Source organism: Salmo salar, chromosome ssa03 (genome assembly GCF_905237065.1).
Source record: "Salmo salar chromosome ssa03, Ssal_v3.1, whole genome shotgun sequence".
Classification (NCBI taxonomy): Eukaryota; Metazoa; Chordata; class Actinopteri; order Salmoniformes; family Salmonidae; genus Salmo; species Salmo salar.
Window position 1 is genome coordinate 31,168,636 of NC_059444.1, and position 13,989 is coordinate 31,182,624.

The 13,989-nt window shown below is 40.5% G+C and overlaps 2 protein-coding genes across 2 annotated transcripts; both read left to right on the forward strand.

The window, feature by feature from the left end:
- The first annotated feature begins 2,315 nt into the window (after positions 1 to 2,315).
- On the forward strand, positions 2,316 to 4,904 carry LOC106599739 (forkhead box protein Q1). Its single transcript, XM_014191041.2, has one exon. It carries the CDS (start codon positions 2,541 to 2,543, stop codon positions 3,360 to 3,362), a length of 822 nt encoding a protein of 273 aa, XP_014046516.1. The 5' UTR covers positions 2,316 to 2,540; the 3' UTR covers positions 3,363 to 4,904.
- A 4,315-nt stretch (positions 4,905 to 9,219) lies between these two features.
- Positions 9,220 to 13,425, forward strand: LOC106599911 (forkhead box protein F2). The gene is made up of 2 exons (XM_014191262.2): positions 9,220 to 10,639; positions 11,937 to 13,425. Exons 1-2 carry the CDS (start codon positions 9,664 to 9,666, stop codon positions 12,110 to 12,112), a joined length of 1,152 nt encoding a protein of 383 aa, XP_014046737.1. The 5' UTR covers positions 9,220 to 9,663; the 3' UTR covers positions 12,113 to 13,425.
- Positions 13,426 to 13,989: the final 564 nt, after the last annotated feature.

Here is a 13,989-nt window from a genome sequence, read left to right on the forward strand (position 1 = left end):
GACATAACAACTGAACAAGACTCACCACTAAGAATTCACAATTAGTCCCCCCCTGACCATAATACCTGCCTTGTGATTTCTTCTGTACACTAACCACAGTATGGAAATCCCACACACCTGCATTGGAAAACTGAATGTTCACTATTCATAATGGCATTCGTTATCAGTGGAGCCTTTCACAGTAATATACTGCTGACTTTACAGACAATTCCTTGACTATAGTGTTTTTCTGAGATGTTGCCCGTGGTTGACACCTGAGATAGCGTTCATGTGTTTGATGGAATGCTGTTATCATTCACAGACGTATAGAGAATGCAAAGAGTAAAGAAACTGTGGGAAAATAATAATAATATTTCATTTGTATAGCGCATTTCTCACGCTCAATGTACATAATGTAGAAAACTAAAAAAGTTTTTAAAAAACGCATCAATACTATAAAAAGTACAATACGTTATCACAATACATCAAAACATTACCTTCTAATATAGACTTTTGGCAAATTAAGCAATCATACATTTAGTTGTGTTTTAAATGAGGAAATTGAGGCTTCTTCTTTGACATGTACAGGAAGAGTGTTCCAGAGCTAAAGGGCCATATGTGAGAAGGCCATGTCACCCATGCTGTGCAAGGTTGTGACTGGTATGACCAGACTGTTTGAGTCTGATGATTGTAAGGAGCGTGATTTGGTTCTTTAACAGCCTCCACTCTTCTGGGAAGGATCTCCTCTAGATGTAGGAACATTGCAGCAGGGACTTCCATTCAGCTACAAGAGCATTCGTGAGGTTGGGCCCTGATGTTAGGCGACTAGGCCTGGCTCGCAGTCATTGTTCCAATTCATCCCAAAAGTGTTCGATAGGGTTGAGGTCAGGGCTCTGTGCAGCCCAGTCAAGTTCTTTCACAACAATGTCAACAAAACATTTCTGTATGGACCTCACTTTGTGCACGGGGCCATTGTCATGCTGAAACAGGAAATGGCCTTCCCCAAACTGTTGCCACAAAGTTGGAAGCATAGAATCGTCTAGAATGCCATTGTATGCTGTAGCATGAAGATTTCCCTTCACTGGAACCAAGGGGCCTAGCCCGAACCATGAAAACATTCCCAGACCATTATTCTTCCTCCACCAAACTTTACAGTTGGCACTATGCGTTCAGGCAGGTAGTGTTCTCCTGGCGTCCGCCAAACACCGATTCATCCATCGGACTGCATGATGGTGAAGCGTGATTCAGCTCTCCAGAGAATGCGTTTCCACTTCTCCTGAGTGCAATGGCGGCAAGCTTTACACCACTCCAGCCGACGCTTGGCATTGCGCATGGTGATCTTAGGCCTGTGTGCAGCTGCTCGGCCATGGAAATCAATTTCTTGTGCTGACATTGCTTCCAGAGGCAGTTTGGAACTCGGTAGTGAATGTCGCAACCGAGGACAGATGATTTTTACGCACTTCACGCTTCTGCACTCGGCGGTCCCGTTCGGTGAGCTTGTGTGGCCTACCACTTTGCAGCTGAGTTGTTGTTGCTCCTAGACATTTCCACTTCACAATAACAGCACTTACAGTTAACCGGGGCTGCTCTAGTAGGGCAGAATTTTTACGAACTGACTTGTTTGAAAGGTGGCATCTTATGACAGTGCCCCGTTGAAAGTCACTGAGCTCTTTAGTACGGGCCATTCTACTGCCAATCTTTGTCTATAGAGATTGCATGGCCGTGTGCTCGATGTTATACACCTGTTGAGGTGTGGCTGAAATAGCTGAATCCCCTAATTTGAAGGGGTTTCCAGATACTTTTGGCTATGTAGTGTAATACATTCACTGCATAGCATCTTTATAAAAAATATATATACTTTTTATCAGTGGTGGCTGCTCATTCCAGGTATCTGCAGACATATGATGGCCAAACTGAAACATTTGAAGAATTCATATGCTAATAAAAGATGATAAATCAGGTATAACTCTCCCTAAGGATTGCATCATGCGAGACAGAACAGATGGAAATGAAACGCACGCCACCTGTTGTCTCAGGTGAAGTACTCCAGCGGTGTCTCCCTCCACAGCGAGATCGAGTTCCACAGGTAAGAAATATAGCCTATTCCTACTTGTCTTGTTATACTGAAAAAGGGAGGGTGAAAGGGCTATTCAACGCAATCACCATTGTCAAACAAATATTGAAATAAAAATAGATAATGACTGTTATGATTTATGATGTGTCATAAACACTGAGAGTGCATGATATTCAGTTGTTCCAAAATATCCATGTAATTATCAAGCCCCGCCTCGTTGGGTTGGTCCTGAGGTGAGCCTGTTGCTATAAACAGCCCACCAGACAGACAGAAGGTGAGACGAGCTCTAGTGCTGCCAAAGGTATAAACTTCATCGGGTACTTGTAGGATATTTTGACTGAAAGCGTACTGCGCTTTGACACCTTTACAAACAAGACGAGACTTCCTCTGAGGCCTGAGCTCTTCTGGCGACGTGCCTGTTTTTACTTGGGCATCGAATAAACTTTGGATAGAAACTCGCAGTAAAGCAGAAATTATAACAGACAACATGAAACTTGAAGTATTCTGTGGAAACCACCACTATGAGGTTAAATCTGTGGAGCTGTGCAGCGATGCTAAGAACAGCGTCCGCTCTCCTGTCTCTGGTGAGGAGGAGTTGGGTTCGGATGGGGACTGTCTAGCGCACAGCCCGCCACCTGTCACACCGGGTGCAGATGGCAAAGGCAAACCGTACACGCGGAGACCAAAACCTCCGTACTCTTACATCGCACTGATTGCCATGGCTATCCGTGACTCAACGTCTGGTCGTCTGACTCTGGCGGAGATCAATGACTATCTGATGACAAAGTTTCCCTTTTTCCGGGGCAGTTACACCGGTTGGAGGAATTCCGTGCGCCACAACTTGTCACTTAACGACTGTTTTCTGAAGGTCCTCCGGGACCCGTCTAGACCATGGGGAAAGGACAACTACTGGATGCTGAATCCTCACAGCGAGTACACCTTCGCTGACGGAGTGTTCCGACGCAGGAGAAAGCGAATCAACAAAAAGACAGGCAAAGAGCAAGACGTGTCTGACGGTCGTACAGACGAGGACACGCAATTCACCACAACACCCGCACCGCCAGCCAGCAGTGCCAAGTTCTCCAGTTCCTTCGCTATAGACAGTATCCTCAGCAAACCGTTCAAGAGACAGGAGTGGGCAGAGGATTCTCCCACCGTTGGTGCGTTACCGTGGCCCGGTTACACTCAGATGATGCCCCACATTGTGAGAGGACCATCCGTCGCCTTACCGCATCACGCCCATTCGATGTTTCATATTGACTCATACGCTGCGCATGTCCTGGGGGCATATGGTGGTGGATTGTACTGAGATGGATCATCCAAAAGATAGTTTCGCAGCTCTGAAATTGACATAAAAGGGCTCATACATTTACCAGATAATCCCAGCAGTTGCAGCGCTGGCTGACGTTTACCACCCATTCAAAATAGACAGTATTCTTTCGAAATGGACCTGAGTGGTGTGGCAAATAGAATGACAACACTGGGTTGGCATTGGTGTGCTTTGAGAGTAATTGTGAATGAACAAAATGCATTTTATTTCATTGCCTTATATTTGGACAAGGTCACAGAGTATAGTATTTTTTATATCTGGACATTTTTGTATGGATCGACACCCTGTGGGGAGGAGTAGTCTTTATTTCGTTGCTTTGATGTTCTATGGTAATTTCCCTTTAAAACAATTGCATTTTTTTGCTATACAGTGTACATACAGTTCGTGATGTATAGATTATAGGCTATTTATGTTGTTGGTTTGTTGAAAATATTGTTACTGATTTGTCGAATCACTTGACCTTCAAATCATGCTGTTTAGGGTAACTTGGGGTTAAACACTCCCTCCTGTAATTGTCACAGAAACCACTTCATGTCACTAATTTTTTAACACTTTCCCTGGATGCCAGTAGTCTTGCTTAACTAAAAATGTCGTGTCTCATCTCAACTTTTATGTCAAATGATTTTTGTTGGTGTGACTCCAGTGGGGCAAAATGCCCTCAGGGTAATTCAATGCAAGTCAGTGGTATCTATATTAGAATTTTCCAAAGCATATCCAAATCCTCCATAAGTAACTTTATTGAGAGTTAGGAAGTGCGAAAATAAAAAGAGGGGACGTACATTCAAACCGCATCATAGTGAGGATATTAATAGTGAGAAGTGCAGCTTTATTTTTTTTCTATATTCGATGTATTTAATTAAAATAAGATACCTAAACTTTAGCTTTTAAGAGTCAATTACAAAAAAAAATCTAAAGTAAAACGTATATAATGGGTTTTAACACACTAATCTTCAGGGTGCATTTTGCCGGGATAGTGAGTTCAAAATGCCCACTTTATGGCGTTTTAATTAATTCTGCCCACTTATTTCCCTTCAAAATGTGTTTTCCTAAGGATAGCCAATATGCACATATCTAAATATTACCAAAACATTGCTTTTTTCTGTCAGAACATAGACATTTCCCTTAAGGGGGCGTTTTCCCCTAAGTTACTTAAGCAATTAGGCCCAAGGGGGTGTGGTATATGGCCAATATACCACGGTTAAGGGCTGGTCTTAAACACGACGCAATGCGGAGTGCCTGCACACAGCCCTTAGCTGTGGTATGTTGGCCATATACCACAAACCCCCGAGGTGCCTTATTGCTATTATAAACTGGTTACCAATGTGATTAGATCAATAAAAAATATTGTTTTTGTCATACCCATGGCTGTCAGCCAATCAGCATTCAGGGCTCTAACCACCCAGTTTATAATCTACAATATAACATTTTGCATTTTGTGATCAAGTCGAGCAGTTTGTATACGTTTTTTAATTTTGTTTAAACACAATACATATTTTGAATAAAGAGTAACTTTTACATTGACATTGTGATGTGTTTTTATGTTGATATATGTTTTTGCATTGAATTCATAGCGCGTAGAATAGATTGTGAACAAACAAGATGTCTGCGCTACAAGTTGTTTTCAAGACAAACGGCAAAATGCCAATCTATCATCACAAACACTGACAGGTGTATGGTGTAGGCCTGCAGGTGCCTCATCCCTCATTGCATTCCCCAATGTCTACCCGCCTTTTGTAGCCTACTACTTATGCTACTGAATTAAAAATTGCCTTATCAACTTGGTGTAATATCCAACTCATTTCAAAACACTGCATTGTCATTACTACCGAGGTGACATAGGCAGGCCTATTAGGCGCTTCTTATTTCCACGCTGTCACATTGAAATTGATTGGGACATGAGTAAAGCTTCGTTGGCTGAGAGCTGTCAGTCAAAACGTGTATGCCTATCATTGTGAGCTCTCAAACAGTGGATGTGCTGTATGAAGCACATTGATCATGTTGTAAATATCCTTAATATTCAATTTACAGTTTAGGCTAGTATCGTCTCGCCTGGACTATATATGTATTGAATAGTCTAACCAAAACCAAAGGGGAAGAGAAAGGAAGGTAGGGAGGAAGAGGCCAGAGAATGGAAATAAAGAAAGACAGAAGGATAAAAGGTAAGAAGAAGGGACTGAGGTGACGAATACGGTTGCGAAAAGGGAATGGGCCTAACACTAAATATAATCCAATAACATTAGTTTTACGCATTCAAATGTTTCACATACGTAATTCTAGATTTAAGATAACATTGTTACCTAAAGGTCCCTTAGCAGCATACTCTCTGCAACTCTACAAATAGGCTATCACAGTAGGCCAATTCATATTTAGGCCTACTACTGCGTTACAATAATTGTTCATAACTGTCGTTATTGGCAAAATAGCTTGGAATAATAATAATACAGTCATAATGTTGTTAAAGAAATGATGTGTATCATTATTAGTGTGGCACATATCTAATTATAAACTGGTCCCTCTATTGTGGCAGAAATACGGCATTTATTTTTCTGTGTCTGAGAAGCTCCCTGTGAGCGGATACAGACATTCAGTATTTATATTTTCTGTCTGGAGCTACAAATAGCCGTCGCCTCAAATCGAGACACGTGAGCAGGGGAGAGATAATCGCAAAATAGCCTATACAATTGGATTTCAGTCCACATTAACAGCTGAAAAACAACTCTTTTCGATTTTACCAAGACGTTATGACAGGATCTCTCGTTCTGTGTGCAATATGTTCAAAGCCTTCTAAGTATTCTTCTGTGGCCGAGAAAATATAAGTCCTTTAAACCAGCTGTGCGTTCTGAACGCAGCGGGTTTATTAGTTTTTATGTTGCCGGAAATTATGAGGAGATTATGTTCTTTACCTTTGATTTTATAAGGGGAAATGATTTTATCTCGACATACTTGTTTGGTTAAGAGTTTGAGCTTGTCATTTAATTGTTGCATTAAAGTCGTTGGGTTAAAATACTATAGTGTTATTACACATTTAACGGGTACGTGCAATTCGTAAAACCACGTCTGTAAATATTTTCAATTTCGTCATTAAATGTTTGACTTTATTGTTTTTGTAATTTCACCTATATTTCCTTATAGCAAGTAATAAATTAAATTCAGTTGGGTGAAAATTGTATTTCAGTTAAACTCAAAATCTATATATTTGTCTTCTATACATGTCTCAGTTTTCCTCGATGATTTGTATATAGTTTATCTCCTGAACAGATTTATATTGACATTAAACTTATCCTGATCAAGAATTGGGAGAGGCTAAACATGCAACCAGCTTTCGTTTGACCTTTTGTTTTGACAAACCTTTTCTCCTTACAAGCATTATGCATGCTTATGCACAGCACAATGTCCCCTAGCATATGGGCACCATAGGCATGCATGGTTTCTTCTTCGCAAAACATGGCAGAGAACAATAACAACAGAATAACATCAAAATCATCATCATAAGCTACTATAAAAATGATCAATTGGACCTATTTTTCTAAGACCTCATTTGGATCTGTGTAATTAATTCATCTCTCGAGGGATATGATCCATGGTTCGAGGCGGTAAACTGACACTCGCGCGCCGTGTGTGGTATGCTGGCAGCGCCTGATGGAAAAATCATGTTTCCACTCATGTCAAAGTACTATCCTGAACAGCCCCGAACAAATGAACACGACAACTATGGACTGTTATTTCTCCATGACCTCTGCTAGACAAAACTAGAAGCTCTAAGAAGCTCTGACTGTGCAGCATAATACTGTGATCTGTAGTTCTCTGCTCTCCATTACTTTTTTTTCCATCCTCAAGTACATCATAGGCTTTATACATAATAGGCTGTATATATGAATATATACAATACCAGTCAAAAGTTTGGACACACCTACTCATTCAAGGGCTTTTTGTTATTTGTGCTATTTTCTACATTGTAGAAAATAGTGAACATATCAAAACTATGTAATAAGATATGGAATCATGTAGTAACCCAAAAAATGTTAGATTCTTCAAAGTAGCCACCCTTTGCATTGATGACAGCTTTTCACACTCTTGGCATTCTCTTAACCAGCTTCACATGGAATGCTTTTCCAACAATCTTAAAGGAGTTCCCACATATGCTGAGCACTTCTTGGCTGCTTTTCCTTCACTCTGCAGTCCAACTTATCTCAAACCATTTAAACTGGGTTGAGGTCAGGTGATTGTGGAGATGCAGCACTCCATCACCCTACTTCTTGGTCAAATAGCCCTTACACAGCCTGGAGGTGTGTTGGATCATTGTCCGAATTAAAAACAAATGACAGTCCCACAAAGCGCAAACCAGATGGGATGGCGGATCACTGCAGAATGCTGTTGTAGCCATGCTGGTTAAGTGTGCCTTGAATTCTAAATAAATCACTGACCGAGTCACCTGCAAAGCACCCCCACACCATCACACCTCTCAAATTTGATGGTAGGAACCACATATGCGGAGATCATCCATTCACCTACTCTGCGTCTCACAAAGACATGGCGGTTGGAACCAAAAATCTCAAATTTGGACTCATCAGACCAAAGGACACATTTTCACTGGTCTAATGTCCATTGCTCATGTTTCTTGGCCCAAGCAAGTCTCTTCTTATTATTGGTGTCCTTTAGTAGTGGTTTCTTTGCAGCAATTTAACCATGAAGGCCTGATTCACGCAGTCTCCTTTGAACAGTTGATGTTGTGATGTGTCTGTTACTTGAACTCTGTAAAGCACCCCCACACCATCACACCTCTCAAATTTGTCAAAGGTCCATGAAGGCCTGATTCACGCAGTCTCCTCTGAACAGTTCATGTTGAGATGTGTGAAGTGCAATCTGAGGTGCAGTTAATTGCCAATTTCTGAGGCTGGTAACTCTAATGAACTTATCCTCTGCAGCAGAGGTAACTTTGGGTCTTCCTTTCCTGTGGCGGTCCTCATGAGAGCCAGTTTCATCATAGCGCTTCATGGTTTTTGCGACTGCACTTGAAGAAACTTTTAAAGTTTTTGATATTTTCCTGATTGACTGAACTTCATGTTTTAAATTAATGATAGACTATCGTTTCTCTTTGCTTATTTGAGCTGTTCTTGCCATAATATGGACTTGGTCTTTTACCAAATAGGGCTATCTTCTGTATACCACCACCAACTTGTCACAACACAACTGATTGGCTCAAACGCATTAAGAAGGAAATAAATTATACAAATGAACTTTTAACAAGGCACCTGTTAATTGAAATGCATTCCAGGTGACTACCTCGTGCAGCTGGTTGAGAGAATGCAAAGAGTGTGCAAAGCTGTCATTAAGGCAAACGGTGGCTGCTTTGAAGAATCTAAAATCTAAAATATATTTTGACTTGTTTATTAACACTTTTTTGGTTACTACATTATTCTATATGTGTTATTTCATAGTGTTGATGTCTTCACTATTATTCAACAATGTAGAAAATAGTAAAAAGAAAAGAAAAACCTTTGAATGAGTAGGTGTGTCCAAACTTTTGACCGGTACTGTATATACCTAAAACTAGAATTCTAGTAAATAGGATAGGCCTACGTTATGTTTATGACTCATTCATGGTTAACTTGGAACCATTTCCTTCATCGTCTGGCGTGTTGCACTGTTGACTGGAATGTCTAAATGAGTTTGATAAATGGTGTAATTGCGTGTATGAGAGTTGTGAGGAGTGGGTGGGAAGAGGTCTCTGTTAGTCTTCTGCGCTTGTGCTGTGATGTGTGTGGCTCTTGCTAGAATCATGTCTGGACCGCTGGACCGGGGCCAGATCTGGGAGGGGGTGGGTCTCGAGTTCCTGGCGATTTCTTGGAGGGATTTAGCCGGGATCTAGGGGGCAGAGGGAGATTTAAGAATTGATAGGTGGTCGAGTTTTGTTTGGCCGAGTGGATATGCGCAAGAAAGTCGAGGAGCTTTATGTTTCCCCTCTTAAAGGATTATTGCCAGCGATGGCCACAGTGAGACGGAGCAGGAGCAGCCGCCACACCGATACTCAGCTGCTGTTCCTGATTACAACTGCAATAAACGCGCAGTGAATCGCCACTGGACACTAACCTCTCCAATTATCACATTTGGAAACATATTTTTAGAACGTCTGAAGGAGTTCTGCCAATACTGAGACTGAAGTATTGGGTGTAGGATACTGCTCTCATTTCAGGTCAGTGCAAAAAAAAGAAGAGAGCATTGGTCATACTCTTGGTTATAGGCTACTCATACTCCTCTGTGTCCCAATTTGGGCGCAAACATGACGACTGAGAGCTCACAGCAACATCTGGACTCGTCTCATCCTCTGAGATCCAGCCCAGCAGCCGGAGTGATGCACGCCACTCAGATGAGCGCACAGCCAGCGGCGGAGAGCTCACCAAATGCGTCAAACAAAAGGAAAAAGGGCAACTCTGGCTTGAGGCGTCCTGAGAAGCCGCCCTATTCATACATCGCCCTTATTGTGATGGCTATCCAAAGCTCCCCAACAAAGAGGCTTACTCTGGCTGAAATCTATCAGTTTCTTCAGGCCCGTTTCCCGTTCTTTAGGGGGTCTTACCAGGGATGGAAAAACTCTGTGAGGCACAACCTGTCCCTAAACGAGTGCTTCATAAAACTGCCCAAGGGCCTCGGCAGACCAGGCAAGGGACACTACTGGACCATTGACCCGGGCAGCGAGTTTATGTTCGAAGAGGGGTCCTTCCGTCGCAGACCTCGCGGATTCCGTAGGAAATGCCAAGCTCTGAAACCCATGTATCGAATGATGAATGGCATCGCATTTGGCGCGTCGATACTGCCCCAAAACTTCGATTTCCAGAATCCCTCTGCGTCCTTGGCATGTCATAATGGTTACAACTTGGACGTGATGGGGAACACGGTGCCAGGGAGCTACGACGGGCTGGGTGGAGGGCATCATGTTCCTCACATGTCGCCAAGCCCCGGGTCCACCTACATGGCTGCCTGTCAGGTGTCGTCTAATGGAGAATACTGCCCAGACAACAGTAGTAGCCCTCTGCACTCATCGCCGGCGGCGATGGCAGCAGGCACCTTGGACTGTCACTCTCCCTATACCAGTGCCCCCTCACACTGGACATCACCAGGTGTGTCTCCATACATCAAGCAGCAATCCCTGGCCTCAAACAGTCCCACATCCTCTGCCTTGCACTCGAGCATATCCCCTTACTCTCTGGAGCAAAGCTATCGCCATCACAACGGAAGAGACTCATCTGATATTTCAAGTAAGCCTGTTTACTTTACTAATAGGCAAACACAGTATTTAATTGCATGGGCACACTATATGGCCTATTATAACATATGCAACCCATTAATAAATATTCTACTCTTATGTAAAGTTTGCATTAAATCGTGCGTATTTATATCTAGTCGAGACGGGCAGTTGCTGATTGCGAATCATAGGGAAGAGGACATTGGGCCTAGTTAGGCAACACTGGCATTGTTCTGCTTGTCCATTTATGAATAAAAGACAATTGTAGAACTATGATAATATAACTAAAAACATAAATAATTAAGTAATATTAATATTAATGCAAATTCTAATGCCAAGATTAACATAATCACTCTCAAGGAAGTAAAAGAAAAACGGTAGCCTATATTTTATTTTCAAGGCTATAGGCCAGCTCAGTCACAGACCGACTTACAAACACCAATATATGACATGACAATAATATGTCGACACCTAATTATGTGTATAATAATACACAAAAATGTACAAACATCCTTTAGATTTTTATTGGGGGGGGCTATATGTTGTTCCATGTAGTGAAGCTGTTTTTCAACGCGTTTGTATGGGCTAATAGCAGTAAGGCCAAAAACTGTAGCCTAGATTTTATTTTCAAGGCTATAGGCCTAAATGATAATGCGCCAAACACCAATATATGACATGACAATAATATGTCAACACCTAATTATGTGTATAATAATACACAAAAATACATCAGTAATGTCAACAACCAAGTATGTTTTCCCTATCCATACATATGGTTGATTCTAGGCATTGATTCTAGGCATCTAGGTGTCTGTGACCTTTGTGCGCAATGGTCTCCATAAGAAACCACACATACATATGAACAATAATATCACAGAATTAAATAGTTTCATTACAAATACAAATTATGTTTGTAAAGTCATTCATCACTAAATATAAAGCAAAGTATTCATGGCAAATATCAAGGACACTTTTCCAGGAAAATATTCAAAACCTTATGTTTACAAATGATCTATTATTTTCACATTGTAAAAGTGATGTAGCCTATATATATATATAAAAATATGTGTGTGTTTCATGAATTCGTTTGTATTTTGCATGTATGCTCTAAATGATCTGCATGCAGTTGTTTTAGGAAAAATGTAGCCTACCATTTAAGAAAAATAAATAGAGTACATTCCATTGGCATAAATACAACGTCCAAATATTGGCGCCATGGAGTTCTTTCATTTTTTTGTATTAGAACAAGTTGGTTTCGTATTTTAAAAAGCTTTGTGTTTGACTGTCACGTCTCTTCCATCTGTTTGCAGTGGGATTATCTCGATACTCAAGCCATTCATCGCCAGTATGTGACAGGAAAGATTTTGTTTTGAACTTGAACGGAATCTCTTCATTTCACCCACCAACTGCCAGTGGATCGTATTACCACCAGCTACATCACCATCACCAGAATGTCTATCAGGACGTCAAGCCATGCGTCTTGTGAAATCAACGCGTTAATTCCACTGCCATCTCGGATGAGGATCACAACAACTACACAGCTACTATGTACAAGCCATAAGCTTCCTTGTCATTTGTCCCAGATGCCAAGACCTGTAAAAATGTGTGTGTGTGTGTGTGTGTGTGAGAACTTCTATGCCATAACACCTTTCCGGAGAAATGAAAAACTTTAGGACTGTGTGCATGGAGTAAAAATGAAGAAGAAAAAAAAATCATACATGTAGCCTATTGCCATTGTCAAGGACGGCTCAGACAGCTATTGGATATAGTTGATCAATGACATCTCAAGTCAGCCTTCCTTCAAACTCTGTCACCATGCCATGATGCATTCAGGAGTAAACTAATTGTGTCGTTTCATTCATATTGTAGGCTAGTGTTTGAGTATAAGTTATCAACACGGATAAAATGCAATACAACTACGTTAAATGTGTTTCATTAAAAATACATGTACATTCACTCCGATTTATCTTTACCTATTTGCACTTAAATCTAAACCCTTGAGTTTTCGAAAAGATTTCGCTGCATCAAGTCAATAAAGAGATCTATTTTAAAACTGTTTGGGTTAATTCTTATTCAAGGATAGGCTAAATGTTTATGCTATGCTATGCAGCATATCGCAAACCCTATAGGATTGTATACAGCGTGGGAGATCTTTTGGGACTACAATTACCTAAAATTGTCTTTGAGTTCTTTATGACAAATTAGGTGTTTTATGAAATTGTTTTTTGTTATTATAAACCTTAATATAACTGTTATTAATACACAGATTGTTATTGTTATAGCCTACTATTTGAATTCAACGAATTCACTGTTGACAAGTAAATGACAAACACATGAATACATCTTATGTATTATATTTAGCATTTATAAATGCAATCATTATCAATGTTGGGTCAGAAATTACCCCCGTTGCTTTTAACATACAAATATGTTGGTGCTTTTAGGATTCATTTCCATTGGGATCGAATATATAACATGATCATACTAATATCAACATATTGTTACATATTTGTTACAGAATACATTGGACAAATAATCACAACGGCATTACATTTGAGATAACCCATTGGTTAAAACTTTGAAATGTGGACTTTCAAAGTGCTAGCTACCATCCACTACAACCTTTTGAACATACGTAGGCCTACAACTCAACCAAGACTGTTTCTTCTCTAAATCCTGATTTTTAAAAATCTGATTCTGAGGAATGACTCCTGTGTGGACATGTATGTTTAGTATAATTATTTGTGAGATATCACTTGGCTTGACCTGGTTATACAATAATAAACGTGTACACATTTGGATGGAATTGAGCATTGACATGAGGTGAGGTCAGTGGCTGGCTAGGAACTGCCTGTCTAAAAAAAAACAGATTTACTCACAAATGAACTTTGATGAAGCAAAAATGTACTATACAACAGATAACTCCAACAATCAGGCATAAGCTATTAACCGAAATTAACAACGTCAAGAAAAATCCTCAAATGTAAATACCAATGTAGCCATGATACACAAGCGATAGCCTGAGATGGTGGCATATTTCATATCATCCTACAAAATGACACACTGATCATCATAGCTCAGCCATAGACCGAGTTACAACTGATAGCTGGAACTAAAATACCAACATATGGACACATTTCATCCAAATCATCGCCAACACAAACCCCATAGCCTTTCACAATGGATTTACAATTCTTACAATGCACAGCATGCTGCGTGTGCAAACGCACACACATACAGTACTGTATATAATAAATATGGTATTAACAAGATCTTCACATCAACACTTGAAATTAATGAAAAATGCAGTTTAAAATGCAAAAAAAAGTGTCTCAAAATGAAGTTCTACCTTAATAAATAAAA

What these genes read in the sequence shown, in the direction of transcription:
- LOC106599739 (XM_014191041.2), top strand. Translation starts at nt 2,541, where the DNA reads ATGAAACTTGAAGTATTCTGTGGAAACCACCACTATGAGGTTAAATCT.
- LOC106599911 (XM_014191262.2), top strand. Translation starts at nt 9,664, where the DNA reads ATGACGACTGAGAGCTCACAGCAACATCTGGACTCGTCTCATCCTCTG. An exon ending in AGACTCATCTGATATTTCAA is followed by an intron (nt 10,640 to 11,936) that starts GTAAGCCTGTTT and finishes ATCTGTTTGCAG; the next exon opens with TGGGATTATCTCGATACTCA.